General features: G+C 38.1%; 1 protein-coding gene across 1 annotated transcript; it reads left to right on the top strand.

Annotated features, from left to right (window-relative positions):
• Positions 1 to 3,867: 3,867 nt before the first annotated feature.
• LOC114525156 lies at positions 3,868 to 10,147 on the top strand. The gene is made up of 2 exons (XM_028546377.1): positions 3,868 to 4,413; positions 8,303 to 10,147. The coding sequence occupies exon 2, from the start codon at positions 8,329 to 8,331 to the stop codon at positions 9,724 to 9,726; it is 1,398 nt and encodes a 465-aa protein (XP_028402178.1). The 5' UTR covers positions 3,868 to 4,413; positions 8,303 to 8,328; the 3' UTR covers positions 9,727 to 10,147.
• Positions 10,148 to 21,963: the final 11,816 nt, after the last annotated feature.

The raw sequence follows: 21,963 nt of genomic DNA on the forward strand, positions 1-21,963 counted from the left end.
TCTTTTTGTGTATCACGTATTAACTATAGTCAAATTATAGCTGTAAAATTGAGAGATGATATTCTTTAATCTTATCTTAGCTTGTAACAGAATTCGAGACCCAAGGAGACTCAAGTCCTCTGCGATACCAGTAAAATTGGCATTGCTGTGCTTTAAAGACCCACGCGCTAGTGGACGCGATTTGCCAACGCGACGCGAATTCTCAGTTTTTAGATGCAAATAAATTCAATTCTGGTAGAACATTTTAAAGCTATGGAGCTATGGGCCCCAAACACTTCAACATTGCATTGACACTTTAAAACAAATTACAATTAATATTTCAGTACAGAAGCATCATCCTCCCACGTTGACCTACCAAACAGGAACTCAAATTTGAGGAAATGGGTCTATTTTGAGTTGAAAATTATGCAAGACAAAAAAAAAGACTAAAGAAAAAAAACATATAGCATACACCCCCTCCACTATAGCCCAACCCTAAAATAGTCTACGTGCAAACTGATTGTTCCTTTTTCAATTTTCGAATTTCTTCCTGTTTTAATAACTTAAAAAATATGCCGAGCATCCGCTACAGAGACTATATATTAACGAAGGATGGCACACTCATATTGTTTCTCTCGATGACTGTCAGACTTGAGGATTGTGCGTAAAATTTAAGGGAATTAAGCATGTTTCGTTGTTATTCAATTGTGATCTTTGCTCTTCTACTTTTCTCCACTGCAAGCGGATGGTGGGTCCGGAGAAAGCCCGCGCCGCCCAAAAAGCCAGTTAATTCTGCCGATAAGTTCATCAAACTGGCTCTATCTGTGTCGAAAGCAGCCTACCTACCATTCTCAACTGAGCGTTTCATCAGCAACGGTTATATCCAAGAGAAAACGACGCGCCATGGTTACCGAAGATCCTGCAGCATCGGAGATTGGGTGGCAAAAGGCTACGAAAGACGAGATACCGAAGTTTTGGTGTTTAGAAATCACAAACAAAAATTAGCTGTTTTTGGATTTTGTGGGACAACCACCAGAAACGATTGGCTAAAAAATTTAAACGTATTCCTAGTTGAAGTGAAAATCAATGGAGACCGGTTCAGAATTCATCAATGATTTAGAAATCGTTACTCCGACATAAAGAAATGGTTTGAAGCGGAATATCATTCAATTCCACGAAGTTACAAAATCATTGTAACCGCGGTCATAGTCCTGGTGGAGCGATGGCAACCTAGGCCTCTACATTTGTAAGAGGTCATTATCATCGGCGACCTGATGCCGTCATATCATTTGGCTCTCTAAGAGTTGGGAACGACGAATTTCAGAAATATTACAGCCGTACCGTTGAATGTAAAAATACATTGAGAACCGCGGCAAAATACGATATATTTCCTGATCTTCCAGAAAAGGCTTTTGGATACAGGGATGCATGCAAGCCTCAAAAAGTTGATAGCGGCGTCTTCCCGTTCAACCCTTTCATGAATCGTGCCTTGGACATTGGATATGAAGGAGGATTGAAAAAAAAATACGAAAATGATATGAAATCTATTAATTCTGGTTGCGATCGCATTCATCGCGGACGCTGAAATGATTGTACGAACTAACTCTGGTTTCATTGCCTTTTAGGTAACTACAATTTAAGCTTCTAGTTGTACTACGTATTTGAAAGCGAAAAAACATTTTGTGTTAAACGCTCTGCCTTAAAAGGGACCTTAAACAGTCGATATCAAAAAGGTTGTCATATACATATATGCCTAAAAATCTAAATATCGATCACATGATTTGTTATATGCATGACTCGCGTGGGTCTTTTCGCGATAGTTGCGCGTTCAATATATGAAGCCGCGTACACTAGTTATTAGTGAGCTTAAGCAAGTGACGTTTTTGACAACACGTACGTTCACCGGAAGTAAAGTTTTTGTTTTTCACCAATCACAATCCTTGACCCAGTCTTTTCACGTTACTCATGCGGTTTGTGTTGTCAAAAACGTCGCTTGCTTAAGCTCACTATTGTCAATCAAAAATGCCTGAATGATGATTTACGATGGAGAATGATTTACCAACGATTGTTTTATGACCGAAGTTATGATGAAATAGCATCACTGCTCTTTGTTAGCTCAGGAACTGTTATGCAAACGTTTCAGATGTTTTTAAACACGGCTGATGTGAAGCCTTGCCGTTTCGGTAATCCAACGGGCGGCGTAATATTATCCCCACGCTAGGAATATATTGTCATAGATTGCTCCCATCCGAACCGAGCTATATATATACATACGTTGTTCTATATATGTTGCGCTAATAACCTTATTCAATGATTGTTAATTCATATGTTTGTGTAATATGTACGTGTGTATTCCTCATCATGCATGTTTCCCCTATAACCTTATTGACTGTTTTATTTTCTTGTATATCTAATGTTTCCCCTATATGCATGACCATGCTAATTAATGATTTATATTTTTGCGTATCTATATTTTCCCTATAGCCTTATTGTATACGTAGCTAATGTGCTTTTTTTAGACTTATATATAAAGGTTTTGTATATATATATATATATATATATATATATATGTATATATATATTATATATATATATATATATATATGTTATATATATATATAATATATATAATATATATATATATATATATATATATATATATATATACACATCATGTTTCCCCTATAACCTTATTGACTGTTTTATTTTCGTGTATCTCATCTAATGTTCCCTATATGCATGAGCATGCTATTTGATATAATTTATATTTTTGCATGTTTAATGTTTCCCTTATATATATGTAAAAACACTCAATAAGGTTATAGGGGAAACATGATGAAGAAGACAGACATGTACACAAAACAGATCAATTAATAATCAATTATTCGAGAAAGTCGAGCAAAATATCATGATTTGTCGGTGGGGAGTATAGATCCAATATTAATATGCGAGCCACCGACAAATCACGATATTTTACGAGAACCGATTCTCGTTGTGCCAAACTCCGAAGCGTTATTCTATAACTGTATAGAAACACAGCAAATGTTTTTTATTTCTTAAGTGATGAATGCGTTAACTGTTAAGGTAGCTATATATATGTTTTTATTACATCGTGTTTCCCTCAATTTTTTGTCGATTGTTTATTGTGTTGTATACTTAACGCTTCTACGCCTATATGACCTTGTTAATTGATATGTTTTACATAATAATCAGTGTTAATTGATATATTTATTGATATGTTTTGCATATCTAATGTTTCCCCTGTAACCTTGTGATGTTCTTTAGTGAATTTCCAAATTCTAACTCAATAACTTACGTTTATAGGATAAAACGTTTTCAGTCTGAATAGCTGTATTCCACGTTTTAAGCTATACATTATTATTATATGTGTATAGAGATTTATGCACAGCAGAATGATGATATAAAAATTGTATTTCACTGTGTAAATTAATTTCATGCTATTTGACTGGACGTACGATGTATTTCACGTGTGAAAAAGTACCATTCACGGCTTTTGATTGCATGGACGTACGATATTCTTCACACGTGAAAAATTGTCGTTTGTCATTTTGGCGGCAATTTGCCGGTTTACATTTTCTTTCAAGATGGCGTCGAAATATAGGAGTGAGATTCAAAACATAATTCTCATATTCAAGATATTTTACATTCAGCACATTCTCAAATCTTTCAGAAAGAATATCTAACTTCCATTGAAATATGTTTTGATGCATTCGATTTTTGTTGCTCGCTGTGTTTTTGTATATTAAAAGCGTGTCGTTGTCAAATTGATCTCTATAGTATACACATTTAATAATCAATTATTTCAAGGAAGAATCGTTGTCATTATTAATTGCGTGACAAATGTTCCTTGTTTGAAATGGCTGTTACTACTCAATTGCATTGAGTGTCGGAGATTTCTTGCAGACTGTTTACTGTGTTGCGTGTGATTAATGTTTCCCCGCCTACATGACCTTGTTAATTGATATGATTTACATTTTTGCATATCTAATGTTTCCCCTATATCCTTGTGATGTTATACATTTTATGTATATAAAATATGCATATACATACAGATATACCAAATTCTAACTCATTCACTATATATCTAGAGATTAGACGAAACTTTAATATTCTATATAATGAAAACGTTTTTCTAAAAGCTGTGTTCCATGTTTTAAGTTAACATTAATATTCAATTATCATCATAGGGGAAACATTGACTATAGCATTTGCAAAGCACATCAGTAAATTCGTGACAAGTGCTCCTTGTTTGAAATTTTCATTTCCATTCATTTGCATGCTGTAATTGACATGCTCGGCAGATAAAAGTGTCAGGCCAAAGAGTGTTAACTTCATATCGGGGCCACGGTCTCTCAGGTCAAGAACATTTGCTGAACTCAGTCCGCAAGATACCAAGATATTGTGCATATAGAGGTGAGTTAACATTTTTTTGCATCGCGAATTGTTTATAAAAACGCACGATCGACGCATCAGTTTATTTTAAATCACTTTATCTAATTCGCACTTTTTTGTTCGGAAAATGCAAAGCTATTCGTATGCATAGCATGAAATCATTTTTGTTTAAAATATTATAAACACACTGCATGAAAAGCCAAGTATCCATAGTACGAGCGAGTACAATTCGAATACGGTTAGTATTCACTGTAAAAATTTGCCGGTAATTTGTTTATACTGCCAAATACACATGCATATATACTGTGTAAAGCCTTGCTGCGATTCCGCAATCGCCTGTTAGTGTTCACTATTGACGATATAGATTACCGAGTAACGAGAATCGAGGCTTTATGTACTGTCTTCGCTCGCCATTGAACACATGACCAGGACCTATAATTTCAATGACAAATTTTGATCTGATTTTTCCTGTTTGCGGCTTGGACTTGCCCATATATATCCGCCCAAATATACCCTTCCTGCTGATCTGAATATAAAAATCAACCAATCAGAAGTCAGATCCTCTACGAAACTGAATCATCATTTTCTTCAATTTACATGACTTCAACACTGGAAAATTTTAAATGTTTTTTATACTCAACTGTAAATTAGAATTTGATTTTTTCGCCCTTGATACCAACAGTTGAAAGAAAGGGGACAAATGACTCAAAGCACGTATGATAACTCGGATAACTTTACCCAGGCGCCTCGTGACGTCATGATCTTCATTGATCTGAGAGGTTGTATTGAATGTATAAATTTTTACTCCTGTACGCTCCTATATGTTATATAAGATTTAAATTCAAGTCCCATATGTGTATAAAAATAGAGAATAAAGCCCATTGTATGAACTTTATGTGGCTTATCCCTCGCCGTTCTCTAGCATTCCTGCTTCAAAGGAAATTACGAGTAACTAAAATTTCCTTACCGTCATTTTGATGAAATTTTTGGCGCTAAGAAATAGCGGCGCGAACATACTGAAATAAATAATGAAATAAGTAATAACTAACCTACAAACTTGAGTTGGAGTTGTTTTGACTATATTCAGTTGCACAACTAATAATATCAGACATAAAGAAATATATTGGCGGTACAAATCTAGTGAAACTATACATTGGTTCGCAACCGTGGAATCATGCCTCGGTTCACCCTTGACAACAGCTTCCGTCCATATTTTTGACTATTAAAACTTTAAAAGGTCTCGGCGTGCATTGAACTCAATATATGATGTCAAAATGAGACATAAAAGAAACATACACGGAGAAAAGTGCGAGACAAACGCTTTTATGGTTGGCATCAGCACAACTTTTTTGTAATTTATTTACTTAACTTAAATTACCTAATTAGGCTAGTAGGGAAATCATTAAAATCACTGCCAAATAAATTACAAGTAATCACTTATATGATTCATTGAGTGGCATTCTATTCTTATATCCTGTTGGCTGAGCTGTTTCCTCGCGCACCAACTGCTGTGCACACTGTGAGGAAATGTTCACTAGTGCACAAAATTATTCAACATGTTGAATATCCGACGTCGATAGCACACGTGCCAGAAAACGCAGAATACAACACAGCACACTTGAGGAAACAGTTCAGTCAACGAGTGACGCTCAGCTCAGCTGTTTCCTCCAGTGTACGCCGGGCTTTAACAGTTTAGAAGTCCAAGCCAGACTGTGTTTTTTTTAAGTACATAAATATAATTACATGCATATACCAGGAACAGTGATGTTTCATATATACTACAGCAACATTGCTGCGATAATTAAAAAGTTAAGTATTTATCACAGTGTAGCTATCAACTGTTTGCCGAAAGACTGAAGACTTAGAAATTAACAAAGATTAAATTTCATAACGGCTTAGAAGTCCATGACAGACTGTGTTTTTTGTTACATATTCTGCAACCAATTTGTGGTGATTTAGATAATTTGCAATTAATTACAGCAATAATATTGAATAAATGATTAAATGTCGTAAAAAATCACATGTACCTGATCTTTTAAGAACTGTACAAAATCTCAATTTATCAACTGAAATCATATCATGACATTTAATCTAACTTGATAAACCTACTATTATTGAAATTCATATGCAAAATTTGCAATTTACACATGACTGCTGCGAATTAATATGCATGGCAGCCTCAAGATCATGTTTGATATTTTTGTTCATGGACAAGCTTGAAGGACATACATGCCTAACGCATAACCCATTAACTTATCACAAGGAAATTCGTTAAAAAAATGTAGAAAACACAATATTCAATAAACACAATACTCACCGAAGGCGAAGAGGTCTCTTACGCACAAACAGGATTTGCGCGTTGCGATCAAAATTTGAACAGTAAAAAATAAATCCTTGTCACTAATACGGTCGATATTCGTTATCGTTTTACACTGGTGAACAATGAACATAATGTGCCGTGGAAATCTCACCTGCATGCAATCTCTGTATGTGTTGGTAACTTGCGTGGGCCCACCCTAAAATCGGGTGAACTTTTGGGCGGGAAGCACATGGTTAGAGAAGTACAAAAACGAATGTGAATGTGAGTCGAAGCGATATTATAGATAAATATTTGTTATCTGTTGTGGAAAATTATCCCGTCGGAGGCAGTGATAGGTAATTTTCTACATATGTTCTGTATGTTATGCAAATACTCTGTATGTTCTTTAATTAACCGCCGATAAGAGTTTCCTTAGGGTTTCCACGGAGTAATAAACCCTTGGCGTTCGTGACTATTTTCTTGATTGACCCTTTTTATATGCGCTAAAAATTAGCTTTCTTACAAGCTCGATCGTCGATCAATGTTTGTTAACTTGCAAGCGCGCTTTTACGCCAAATTATTTGTATAACTCCACTTCCACTTTTGTGCATTCAAAATAGAGTTTAAAAATGTCAGCTGCGGAAGCTCTCCCGAATTAATTTTTCGTCAACCGCGTGTCGAAAGAAACTCGCACGAAGTTTCAATATTCTTCTAAGCGTATTAACACTGACCTACAGGACTTTTATCAAAACTTAATACTTTAGAATTCCGCTGAGTTGTTTAATATCTTCTCAAAAGAACTCAAATGTGACGCTTGACTCAGTATAAAGATCAAAAGCATATATGAGAGGGTATATGGATTTCAAATTCTATTCACTGGCAGTTGCCTGGAAGGACAGACACCGAAGAAAATAGCTACGAAATGGGCTACGGCAGGGGTGGATCTAGGATTTTTCAAACTGAGAAATTGAGAAATTTTGAGAAAATCTTTCAAATCCGCAGATCGGAATTTTGATTTTTTCGCTCATTTTAGGGTTCATCACAATGCCCAGGAAAGACATACTATATTCCGCTAATTAATAAAAAACAACGTATTACATGCCTTGTGGATTTGTCAGAGTTAGCGAGGGTCATATTTCAAAACACACAACTTCGTACTCTTAGTAAATACACAACTTCGTACTCCTATGAAAACCACCAGTGATTTTGATCACATTTCGTAATTATATATGCCGATAAATGCATTGTACAATTATTAGCGAGGTTTATCATCGAGATATCCAAATGCGATTTTGTGATCAAATGTCAGTTTGTTAGTGGTTTTCCTGCTCATTAATTATTCATTCACATTCAAGGGCCAAAAGTTGCCCTTGAAAGGTCTTGCATGCTTGTGGTTCATGCATTCTCAATGTAAACAATTGCATTGCAATTCGTTAATAAGTCTGCTCCAGACAAAGATAGAAATGCATACAACCAACGAACCTCAAGAAAAGCAGAAGATCTGTCTTTACAGAAAGGAATGCCAAATCTTAGAATCAAAACACTCCCTTTGTTTCCACGTTTCTAATTCAAGGAATTTAAAAGTAAAATATATTCAACGTTTTTCTTAAGGTTAATTTGAAACTGAGCAAGTTGAGATGTCGAGAAATACTTACACAGGAAGCATTCTCTTTGTTGGTATTGCCATTGCCACTTTTGCAACAACGGCAGCTCAGTTGGTATGTGTGGATCCAATAGTAATCGGCGAATTCCGCGTAATGAAGTCGAGGCGATGTGTTGACATAGATAACCTTTCCGGCGGAGGAAATGTTCACACCTACCTATGTGACGGATTTGATGACCAACAAATCATCTGGTGCGGCGATGGTACGTTACGTAACACGAAAGCCCCATATAACTGTTTTACAGCCGGGGTAAATGGTGATGGAAATGTTCATTCGAGCACGTGCCAAGTGTACCCGAGAATTCCTAACTACCAAAAGTGGAGATATGGCAGAACAAGAACCTTCACCGACACTGCTGGCATTCAACAGAAAGCAAGAGAAATGATTAACATGAAATCCGGAAGGTGTTTGGACGTCGAAAATTACGACGGGCACGGTAACATTGGAACATATCATTGCGAGAACACAGAGGACCAATACTTTTATTTCCGCTCGCGAGGAATGGTGCTGAATCATGGCCGGCTGCAAGTTGAAAAATCTCGTAAATGCCTCGATGTGGATAGCGGCTCAAAGCCAAGTTTAACGGACAATGTTCGAATATACCACTGCGAGAACTCTGCTGATCAGTACTTTAGCCAATACGAAAATGGCGAAGTGGTTAATGATAAGTCCAGAATGTGTCTAGACGTCGACGACTACAGTGGATTTGGCAATGTTAATATGTATGCGTGTGAGGATCTCAGGGATCAAATGTGGCATAGTCCTAGACAATTCTGCCATGGAGAGTACTGCTCCTTTCTGAACAGAAAGTCGGGACAGTGCTTGGACGTTGCCGATACTTCAGCCGCAGTGAATGCAAATGTTGGCACGTATACATGTACTTTAGAACAAGATCAACGCTTCCGATGGGTCACCGGAAATTGGGTTATCCCAACTGCATCATGGTCTCTGGTAGGCTGTAACGAGAACGGGCAAGTCACTCAAACAATAAGCAATACTATAAGCTATTCGTCGACGATCAGTGAAGAAACGTCAGTCGAGGTGAGTGCCACCATCGAGGCCGGTTTTAAGTTTGGTGGGGCGTCTGTCACGACGACAGTGTCGCATTCCATGGCAAGGGAGTGGACCGAGAGCCAAGAACAGACCCAGGAGATCTCATTCACTTGTGAAAATTATGGCAACAATCAGGAGTTCACCGGAGGGTGCATGTGGCAGCTTCAAATGAAAACGAGGAAAAGCGTTGACCAACATTGGATGGTGTGGAAACCTCAGATCGTAAAGTGTTCCAGAGGTAGTGCTCCACCACAGTGCCCACCGTTCACAAGATGTTTGGATGAAGCTTGCACAAGGTGTGGCGAACCAGGTGTATGAGATATCGTAGCACAATTTATAACCGAACAAATAATTTTTCAACAGTTCATAACGAACAAGTAATTTTTTTGCACGATATATTTTTGTTCATTTAGCGTAGAACATGAATTAGTAGTAATTAGAAAATGAGGGAAATGAGTAGTAATTAGAAAGTAGAAATTAGAAAATGTGGGAAATCTTGTTATCTAAAGGATCATGTAATAGACACGTTGTTCAGGAATTTAGGAACATAACGAACAAGTAATTTTTTTGCACAATATTTTTGTTCATTTAGCGTAGAACATGAATTAGACTGTCGAAAGTAGAAATTGGAAAATGAGGGAAATCTTGTTATCTAAAGGATCATGTAATAGAAACGTTGCACAGGAATTTAGGAATAGTGTCATGCATGATTACACGGTTAAAATAAAGCTACATTGTAACGCTGGTATGTGCTAATTTAATTGCTTTACCGCGTTCGCTGGGCTCCAAATAACGGCTGAGATACCTCCGCATGGTCAAAGTGACCGCGCAACTTCATTTTACCTCGGTCAAAAATGATCGGGTTTTGACCGGTCACTAAACATACTTTGTAGATGCTTTTCAGGTTTGCCAAACATTTTTAATGTTGAAAATTTTAGTACTGCTGCATGAAGATATAACTGAGGTTTTGAGCATATATTACGCGACATAGAAAAATATCTTCTCTTAATAAGCAAATTACTTCATGGTCAGCTCGTTTGTACGATTTTCATTATGGACTAGGTATGATGAAACGACAAAGGTGAACGTTTAACTCTTCGGCCGGGACGAGTCAGACTTTCTCCAGGAACAATTTAGATGGCTTTTAAATCAATTTTAAAATTTAAACAGCACTTTTTGAAAGCAAAAATAACACTTTTGTACCACGGTCAAGATATCATAAAAAGCCACCCGGTGCTGCAGCCAATAGATTGCAGGAAATCCGACAAACTAACCGACAAAATAACGTCACTTCACATTTTGCGAAAGCAAATATCGGCAATTCAGGGCTAACGAAATTATTAGCGAACGCTCATGTTGGTTCTCCCCAGCCTCCACGGCGAAGAATGCATGGATGATGTTATTCATGCAGTCTCTCATCGACTGGGTATCTGCATTTCCGGATGAAACGTTGATTAAACGGTCTACTAAAAACTGGAATCTTAAAACCCGGATTGACTGAAAACCGGAATATCGAAAAAATAAATAAATTTATTATATCTTTATACAGAATGATGAGTCTTTTTATCGAGGAAAACTCGACTTTTCCTGGACTGCATTTTGAATGAAAACGAAGTTTTATCGCCCAATTAAAGTGGAAAACACGAATTTTAAACCTTGTTCATTTCACTTCGGGCCATCATCGGGAATACTCGTACGATAATTTGGCTCGAAGCCGAAATGACATTGACTGTTGTTGAAATTATCGCTCGCGCGTCGCATCTCTTGGAAAATTATTCGTGGTTGAGATAACTCAACGATTAACCTCATTAAATATAGTCATAAGAATATCAGCGCAGACTACTGTCAATAAGCAGCGTTTCTTGAAAACAGATATTAGATTTGGATATAGATCCGGCTTCGACAAAACGACAGAGTAATCAAACTGTTTACATTAGCGCACGGATTTAAATACCGCACAGAGTTATGCTCGCAAGGAAACGGGGACCCGTACGAAAATTACCACTTATTACCATGTCATTAACAAATACACGTGAAAGAAAATAAATTTCTGTATTTCTAGTAACAATTGTGTACATTATAACAAATATATCCAAACTATCTATATAACATTCCTGCTGTTTTGTTCATAAAGTCAATTTCCGCTATTAAGGCACAGTACGAGACATGTGTTTCTTACATTGGTCTGTTTACGGACCCCCCAATCCCCTCATGCACGGTGAATAGTATATCATTTAAAAACCTAAAGCAGTTTGGACGATGCCAATTCCCGTTGTCCGCTAAACATTTCTTTCATTTTAGATTGATAATCTGCTACTTGCTTTTCGAGTTCCTCTGACTGCCAGGATAACTTCATCGCCATTTCTTCGGCCCTTTTGCGTCTCTCCTTCGCTTGGCTCACCATCAATTGCTTTTCATAAAACTGGTTCTCCATCTCGTTTTGCTGAGCTCTTATAGTTCTTGCTAACGGTATTGCTTTGCGCTTCGACCGCCGCGATTTTCTCTTGGGCAACGAATACGTCGCATGCTAAATTCAATTCGCTTGTCCACGTCTTCGATGCGCACCTCAAGTTTATGCAGCTTTTGCTTTGCCTGCCAGCAATCTTCGGTCTTTTCCTTCGCCAGCGCGTGAACCTCGTTCTTGCGTTTCTCGAGTTCCGTTACTTCTCTCCGTGTCCGTTCCAAGACCTTCTCAAAGTGTATATTTTCTCCGTGCATGCTTTCCAATTCGTGCATCTTCGATTTAGCGAGCGGAATTTTGCTCTCTGCGTCGGCCAAATCCCGCTCTCGATCCGCGATCATATTCCTCAGATCAATAATTTTCGCCCGAGCCGCTCCACCACGCTCGTCAGCATCGACTTTCTGCTCTTCCAGATCTTTAGCTTTCATGTTTAAGTTGCGAATGGCAACTTGGGCGTTCGCAATTTTCTCTCGAATTGCGGTAAACGTGTCCGTCATCTCGCGACGTTGCTCACGTAAAATGCTTGCCTTAGCCATGCTCTAAACGATTTTGCACTTCGTGGATTGCTAACGTTTTCGTAGAGCACAGAAGTCGCGAACAGACTATACCGTCTTTGTCTGAGCGAACCTCAACTGTCAAGACACAACAGCTCTAAAGCGTCAACATGCGTATATGCAAACACACAGCATTATAATATCTAATCGATATCCAATTACAACGGGCTATAATTAATTCATTCCAAGCGCGTGACGTTGCCATATTTCTCATTTCTCGAGGATTATTTCGAGTTGTATCGGCCCAAACATGGTAGCAAGATGACACATTATAAAGTGTCAGGTCAATGACAAGCCATCTGCGTCGAAACAGCGACATTTGAGGTGCTCAGACGATTAAAAACAGAGCGTTGCTCTCACACAGCTATTTACAAGTCTCAAACTGTGCCGGATTTTCATTGATGCGTGCAACTAACAAAGGCGATCTGAAGAGCAGTTGTTCAGGACTGCCGGCGAACAATCACGATGAGATAAACGAGTGTAAACGTTTCAATGCCGATATTGAAATATCAAATATGTCTAATGATTCAATTTTATGTCGGTTTTGGCATGGATTCTCGAGCATGCTCTGATGCTCTGTCGCACGTACTAAGGGCACTAAGGACTTACGGTCATGTAAAATTGAGACGGACTTGACAGTGTTTAATAACTGTATATTATATACCTCTGCAAATATCCTAGCCACGATATGAGAAATCATTGAACGAGGATCTCTTTTCCCTTTGTCTTTGATTATATTTTCTGCCGTGAAAAATAACCATCCAAAAGGCAGAATGCAATACAGAATTAAACGGGGGGATCGCAGTGCTATTGCAACCTCGCAAGTCAGCCGGCTCTTTTACCTACGCTCCACGGTGCGCAAACCGGGCTATCGCTAAGATTTCAGGCTATGTGCCGGTAAATCTATAGTTTCTCAACCACGGAGGCCGGTTGAAAAGGTGATTATCTTTTAACTATAGTTAGTGAGATGTCTGGCCAATAAATATCTTAATTCTTAAAGCTGACAGCAATATTGAACTACCCATCATGTGGCTAAGAGTTTACTGTTTACACAACCTGCATGGAATAGGTTTATTCAACCACAGAATATCCCCAAAGAGCCTACATTATCCAGCCATATCATCCGTGTCACATCCGTTTTTCATATGCTTAAAATATATCCATTTTCCACAGCCCGGTCAGCCCCACCGTAGAGTTCTAATCGGAAAATTTCACTGACATAAATTAGGCATGCTCTGACCCCGAACACGAAATGGATGGCGAAGTTGTATGTATGCATGCATGATAACATTCTACATTCATTTTTAATATGTATATAATTTATCCAATTAAAGAAAGAAAACTGAAAAAGAAACCAATGAATATATTTATGCAATAATTTATTGTCAGTCCATACTTAATATAGACGTGCCATCCATAGTCAGCATCAACAAAATGTCTGTAGACGAGTTTCCGGATATATATATATATATATATATATATATATATATATATATATATATATATATATATATATATATATATATCCAAATAATTGACTGTAACAAAAGATCACAGAACTTGACAATGGTTGGAGAGCGCTCAATACCATTACTGGCAGAGCGATAATATATATTTATTGAAAGACTAGCTTAGCTACTCGGAGTTTCACGCTATAAAGCGATCATCAGGCTAATGGCAGGTCTGGTTGCTATTCTCTATATTTACATCGTGATATAAGGTGTCGAATTACGTGTCTACATTTCGTAAAGAGTTCAGAGCGTTTGTTCAGCAGTGTTCTAGTTTTGTCTTTCATGATATGGAGTTTCTCCTCAAGGCAGAGGTTGCATCTTCTTGAACCGGCTTTGTAGGCTGGGACAGTTTTCAGTAGGGACCATGAAATCGAAAAATCTTTCTTAGCTTCCTTCAGCTTCCATATGTGTTTCGACAGTTCCGTCTCCTTGGCATACTTCTTATTCGCGAAAGATTTTGCGTGATTTCGGTAGCGTGTTTTGAAAACGTCCGCAGTGACTCCGATGTACCTGGCTGGTGGATCGTTGTTGCGCGTGGACACTTCGGCTTGGTAGACTACGTTTGATGTGAGGCATTTACCTTCAGCTGGGCATTTTTCCGGTAGTCTGCAGTTGCATTGTCGTTGTTTGCTTGTGTCGTTTGTGTTTGCGTTTGTCTGTTTTGTGTGTTTGTTCAGTATTTTCTTGTTGTGTTTGTTTATGAATGAGCGCATGTTGTCAAGACAGCCGTAGCTGATTCGTACGTTATGTCGATTGAAAATTTTATGGAGTTGATTGGAAGGTGGGAAGTGTTTGTCTAACAGATGTAGGAATTGTTGTCCGATGTTCGTTTTTACGTTTTTCGAATAAGGGGGGTTATACCAGATTATATGGCGATGCCGTTTACGTTTTTGCGTTGTGTTGCTGCTGTCGATGTCTACGTTGTTGGTTGGTTGCTCGTACGTAAGTGTTGCGTCGTAGTTGCTTTGTCTCAGTGCGTTGTTGTACAATTGAGACGCAGCGTCAAAAGTTGTTTTGTCGCATGATAATTTGTTGATTCGCTTGTTGATGGATGATGGAAGTTGTCGTGTGATAGCGGGTGGGTGATTGGAAAGGCGGTTGATGTATAGTGGGTCGTCGTTGGGTTTTCTGTAGGGTTTGTATGTTCCGTTAGCCAAGTCAAGTGTGACGTCAAGAAAATTTACCCGCTTCAAGTTGGCCGTGGCGGTGATTTTCAGCCCGAAATTCGAGAAAGTTTTAGTCAACTGTTTTCTGGCTTTGTCACATAATCTGCCTGATGTAGTGCGTATAACGGCGAGGCCGTCATCGCGGTACAGTCCGACGTTCTCCAGTTGCCCTTCAAGTTTATTCAAGATGAATAGACCGACGAGTTCGCAGATTTCGGCCCCATCAAAACTTCCCATCGTGACATCAAAAGCGTTTGCGGCATTCGACTTTGTCCACGTTTGGTTGTTGTTGAATAATAGTGATTGTCTGGCGTGCTTGATTATTTTGATATCCTGATCGCTAATTTTGGAAAACTGTTTAGCCCATTCAATTGCTTTGTCGAGTAGTTGCTCAGTAATTGATGGGTAGAATTCACATATGTCAAAGTTCAGGAAAGTGTGTTTGTCCTTGTTTTTGATATCCTTGAACCACGCGATCGTGTCATCGGCGCAACACCGATGACACGATCGCGTGGTTCAAGGATATCAAAAACAAGGACAAACACACTTTCCTGAACTTTGACATATGTGAATTCTACCCATCAATTACTGAGCAACTACTCGACAAAGCAATTGAATGGGCTAAACAGTTTTCCAAAATTAGCGATCAGGATATCAAAATAATCAAGCACGCCAGACAATCACTATTATTCAACAACAACCAAACGTGGACAAAGTCGAATGCCGCAAACGCTTTTGATGTCACGATGGGAAGTTTTGATGGGGCCGAAATCTGCGAACTCGTCGGTCTATTCATCTTGAATAAACTTGAAGGGCAACTGGAGAACGTCGGACTGTACCGCGATGACGGCCTCGCCGTTATACGCACTACATCAGGCAGATTATGTGACAAAGCCAGAAAACAGTTGACTAAAACTTTCTCGAATTTCGGGCTGAAAATCACCGCCACGGCCAACTTGAAGCGGGTAAATTTTCTTGACGTCACACTTGACTTGGCTAACGGAACATACAAACCCTACAGAAAACCCAACGACGACCCACTATACATCAACCGCCTTTCCAATCACCCACCCGCTATCACACGACAACTTCCATCATCCATCAACAAGCGAATCAACAAATTATCATGCGACAAAACAACTTTTGACGCTGCGTCTCAATTGTACAACAACGCACTGAGACAAAGCAACTACGACGCAACACTTACGTACGAGCAACCAACCAACAACGTAGACATCGACAGCAGCAACACAACGCAAAAACGTAAACGGCATCGCCATATAATCTGGTATAACCCCCCTTATTCGAAAAACGTAAAAACGAACATCGGACAACAATTCCTACATCTGTTAGACAAACACTTCCCACCTTCCAATCAACTCCATAAAATTTTCAATCGACATAACGTACGAATCAGCTACGGCTGTCTTGACAACATGCGCTCATTCATAAACAACACAACAAGAAAATACTGAACAAACACACAAAACAGACAAACGCAAACACAAACGACACAAGCAAACAACGACAATGCAACTGCAGACTACCGGAAAAATGCCCAGCTGAAGGTAAATGCCTCACATCAAACGTAGTCTACCAAGCCGAAGTGTCCACGCGCAACAACGATCCACCAGCCAGGTACATCGGAGTCACTGCGGACGTTTTCAAAACACGCTACCGAAATCACGCAAAATCTTTCGCGAATAAGAAGTATGCCAAGGAGACGGAACTGTCGAAACACATATGGAAGCTGAAGGAAGCTAAGAAAGATTTTTCGATTTCATGGTCCCTACTGAAAACTGTCCCAGCCTACAAAGCCGGTTCAAGAAGATGCAACCTCTGCCTTGAGGAGAAACTCCATATCATGAAAGACAAAACTAGAACACTGCTGAACAAACGCTCTGAACTCTTTACGAAATGTAGACACGTAATTCGACACCTTATATCACGATGTAAATATAGAGAATAGCAACCAGACCTGCCATTAGCCTGATGATCGCTTTATAGCGTGAAACTCCGAGTAGCTAAGCTAGTCTTTCAATAAATATATATATATATATATATATATATATATATATATATATATATATATATATATATATATATATATATATATATATATATATATATATATATATATATATATATATATATATATATAATTGACAATTTACATCCAGTTCTCTGCGGCTATTCCATGCTTAGTCCGCATGTGTGAAAATTTTCAGATTGGATAGGATTTAAATTTAATTTCCATTTGGAATGGCTTAATTCTTTTTCACCTCCAGATCGGCCCGGATTTAAACAAACAACCCTTCGAAGTCAATCCACTTCGACCCACAGAAGCCAAACTGTTACTTTGTACGTGCTTCCTACTAACCCAAAAGGACTATTATGTTCCTGCTTTCTGTTATGGAATTATTACTATTACTATCAACAGATGGAAAACAAATTCGTAAAAGCACTATAATGCTGAAAATTCCACGACATGGCTAAAATCGCAGGAAAAAGCTGGCAATTTAGGCCGATGTTTCATTTCTTGCTATAAAAATGTGGTTACTAGACTTCGAAGAGACTTTTTTGAACATTCAGACGTTTAAATTTTTCGATTGGCGTCAACCATTCTATGGCGTCAACCTCTAGATACCGGTTCTCAGACATCCGGAAATCGTGCAGGAATAGTTTACACTATTCCACAGTATAGAAAATATGAAACCATTAAACAACAACCCGATTTGACAAATTGCTTTCAGCTACTAAAAGTCAGTGGTTGAGACTCAGTTGAGAAGCAAAAAAAAAAACATTCGTCCATTTTCGCACCGTCAGCCGTAAATGGTTTTTTTTACGTAAATGACGTGAAATCACGGAACATGTTTATCAGCGATTGATGACTAAAGTGCGAGCTAAGTGCGAAGCTTGAGTGTCACACTAATCCAGCTGATCTGAGATCATGACGTCATAAGGGCGCCACGACAAAACAGACTTATTAGTTATTACTGATGGCCACTTGCAAATTAGACTCGATTATGATCTAGGCAACAAGCAGGAAATAAATTACATCAGCTAGATAGCTAAAAAGAAGAGCATACTAAAATTAGTATAATCAGTGCCAATTAAGTTTAAGTTTAGTTGAGAAAGGTCGAGTAGTTCGGAAAATATAGCCAAGAAAAGTGGGCAAATTTTGTATACTTTTCTATTACGGGCTAAAGTGTAAAACTAATTTTGTTACACATGTCCGCCCGTAATACAGAATTATACAAAATACAAATCCATACTTCACAATATTTGCACCTAAACTTTGCAATTTTACCAATTTTTAATAGTATGCACTTTTCAGAAATTCCCTTTCCCGCCTAAATCAAAAGTTCGTTTATTATGCAAAGCCAAAAGGTCTATTTGCCCCGTTTTTCCTAATAAGAGCATAAATGCATGGAGCAAAATTTAAATACTATATTACAATTGTCAATAAACGAACTGCTTGAGACATAAAACAACAGGAGGATCATTCATAATTTGGAGTATCATAATGAAGTTATAAAAAAATGAAAGAAATGAAAAGTTTAATTGTGATTGGCTGAGTTTTGTACCCAGATCAGCTGGTTGTTACTAATTTGAACCAAAAAGAAAACCGGTTTCCTCATTGGTTTCAACTGAACATTCAGCTGTAATAAATCACTCGATAGTCAGTTGAAATAATTTAGCATTTGCAAATTTAGTAATCGTTAAACGAAAACCTCAAACTAAGACCGGCCATTTTGAATAATAAAGTTTTGAATAAAGAAGCCTAGAGTTAATGAAAAGACGCAGGAAACAAGGTTGCCTGGAGACTAGACTAAGTGTATGCCTTTGTATGTGCATGAAATGCTTGAAGAAAGACGCCTTTTATTTTTAGCCACAACTTGTAAGGAAGTTTATCAAAATTGGTAAATTCGACATATGTTAAAAATATCTACCCAGGCTTGAGAGATGAAGATAAAATTCCTGAACCTACAAAACCTTAATATCAGGGCTCCCGCAACTTATTTGCATATCACTGTCTTCATAGGGGGATAGCAATGACATAAGAGGAAAACAAAGAACTTTTGAAGACTGCATAGTATATCTTATCACTTTTGAAGACTGCATATTATATCTTATCAACACTGATCCCTCCCTCTCTCATTTTGAAGACACTTTCCTTAAATTGTGGAAACCCTGCTAAATATTTGCAGCTATCTTAGCAAGGGCAAAGTAGGATGTTTTCTTAGGTAATAATGAAGCATTCAAGTAAAACGATCGGGCCTAGCTCAGCCATCCAAGTCACAGCAGTAACAGATATATGCGTCTGCAGTATATTTGGAGTACGTGCATGTGGATTGGACTTCTGAATTGCATAATACGAATACGAATGAAAACGGTGACGAGTTTTTATTGATGCAAAATTACTATGTATTGAAGCGTATTTAATCTTATTAAGGCAGAGCGTTTAACACAACACTTTACTTTGAAATACGTACAACAAGGCTATAAAACTACTATTTGTTCGTACAATCATTTTAGCGTCCGCGATGAATGCGATCGCAACCAGAATTAATAGATTTCATATCATTTCCGAATTTTCTTTTCAACCCTCCTTCATATCCAATGTACAAGTCGTGATTCATGAAAGGGTTGAACGGGAAGACGCCGCTATTGACTTTTTGGGGCTTGCATGTATCTGTGTAGCCAAAACTCTTTCCGGGAAGATCAGGAAATATATCAAATTTTGCTGCGATCCTCAATGTATTCTTGCATCCAACGGTACGGCTGTAATATTTCTGAAAATCGTCGTTCCCAACTCTTGGAGAGCCAAATGATATGACGGCATCTGGTCGCCGATGATAATGACCACTTACAAATGTAGAGGCCACGGTTGCCATCGCTCCACCAAGACTATGACCGGTTACAATGATTTTGTAACTTCGTGGGATTGAACGATATTCGGCTTCAAACCATTTCTTTATGTCGGAGTAACGATTTCTGAATCCTTGATGAATTCTGAACCGTTTTCCCCTAATTTTCACTTCGACTAGGACTACGTTGAAATTTTTTAACCAATCATTTAAGGTATTCGTTCCACGAAATCCAAAAACAGCTAATTTTTGTTTGTGATTTCTAAACACCAAAACCTCGGTATCTCGTCTTTCGTAGCCTTTTGCCACCCAATCTCCGATGCTGCAGGATCTTCGGTAACCATGGCGTGTCGTTCTCTCTTGGATATAACCGTTGCTGATGAACCGCTCAGTTGAGAATGGCAGATAGGCAGCTTTCGACACAGATAGAGCCAGTTTGATGAATTTATCGGTATTTTGTGCAGTGGAGAAAAAAAGAAGCGCAGAGAACACAATCGAACAACGAAACATAATCTTCAAATTCGATGCACAGTCTGCAAGGCTGAAAATTCCTGACGGAGGTGAAGAATTTCTGTCTTCCTTAGTGGAAACAGGCTTTATTTATACATATTCTTGCGGATGTTTTAAATAGTTCAATTTAAAAGGAATTTTTCCACTCGTTAATCACTTAAGGGTTGGGCTAAAGTTCCAGGAGGAGGGGCTCTGTTGAGGCCATTTTATAATGTTAAGGCCATCGTAAAAATGACTTGCCTGTCTCCGTCAGTACTGAATCCTGTACCGATCGGAGGACGCTTTCTGATTGATTCTTATTATTATCTCATTGGAATCAGGCATTGTTATACATGTACTACAATCTAATATTATAAATTAATGGTTAAATTCAATAAAGTACAATTATTAAGTAAAATTACTAAGTAGCTCCTAGTTATTTGATCATTTAGCATCACCTAATCAGAGATCGATTGGTACGGGTTAGCTCATTTCTCACGTAAGTACAACGCTACACCTTCCTCATTTAACAATATTCCGAGACCAAATAGTTTTACTAATCTTTCTTAGTACTCTTAATCCGAATGAATTTTCTTGCATGGATAAAAAAGTAGTCAGTTGTCAGTATTAGTCAGTCTATTGAACTTCGAAATGCCTCAATTTAAGCAGTATACAGTGAAAATGAAAATTCTATTCTCTATAAAGCCGTCGAGACCTTATATTGTTAGGTTTTGCCTGTATTTGCGACTATTGGGAGTTCTTACGCAGCTGGTAAAAACCAGACGTAACGACATTGTTCTGATCCGGATTCCACATCTTCAAGTATCAAGCGATATTGCCTCTAAATCTCAATTGGAGACGTGTCCTTGTGAAAAAGCCTAATTTTAATACCTGATTTACACCCCCCCCCCCGTCCCAGATATCCAATAATTTGCAATTATTTTCGCAGCTCCTGTTTTTAGTTGAAATGTGAAAAAATTAAAGAGCCTTCTTAATTCTGGATTTTTAAAACAAAGAAGACGCGGACAACATAGAGCACTAAAGAAAAGAAAACATTGGCACTTGAAAAATTTTAGTGAAAATTTCTCGTTCGTGGGAATTAAGTAAGAATTATACCACTCGAGTCGTATATGAGCTGATAGCTGACGAGGTGCATAAGTACCAACGAGTTGGCTATCAGCTATATACGACGAGAGCGAGTGGTATTATTATTTCATAATATAGCTACTATATTGTATAAAAAATTTAACTAGATCAGCTATTGCCTTAATTTCAGTCAATCTTTCGCGGAATGTTTACACGTTAAATTGACCAACTCCTGGGCAGATCAAAGAAAAACATACTCATTCGCAAAAAGGAGAAAACCTCTACCCGCTTTGGCATCTAAAACAAAAAAGGCCATTAACTCACCGTATATGAGCGGATATACCGCTCTTAGGTAAGCAGCCATATTAATAACAATTACTTAAGTCCGGCCTCGCAACTAAATAACAGAAGGGGGAT

The sequence above is a fragment of the Dendronephthya gigantea genome, unplaced genomic scaffold (assembly GCF_004324835.1).
Source record: "Dendronephthya gigantea isolate DGI-Jeju-01 unplaced genomic scaffold, DenGig_1.0 000033F, whole genome shotgun sequence".
Classification (NCBI taxonomy): Eukaryota; Metazoa; Cnidaria; class Anthozoa; order Malacalcyonacea; family Nephtheidae; genus Dendronephthya; species Dendronephthya gigantea.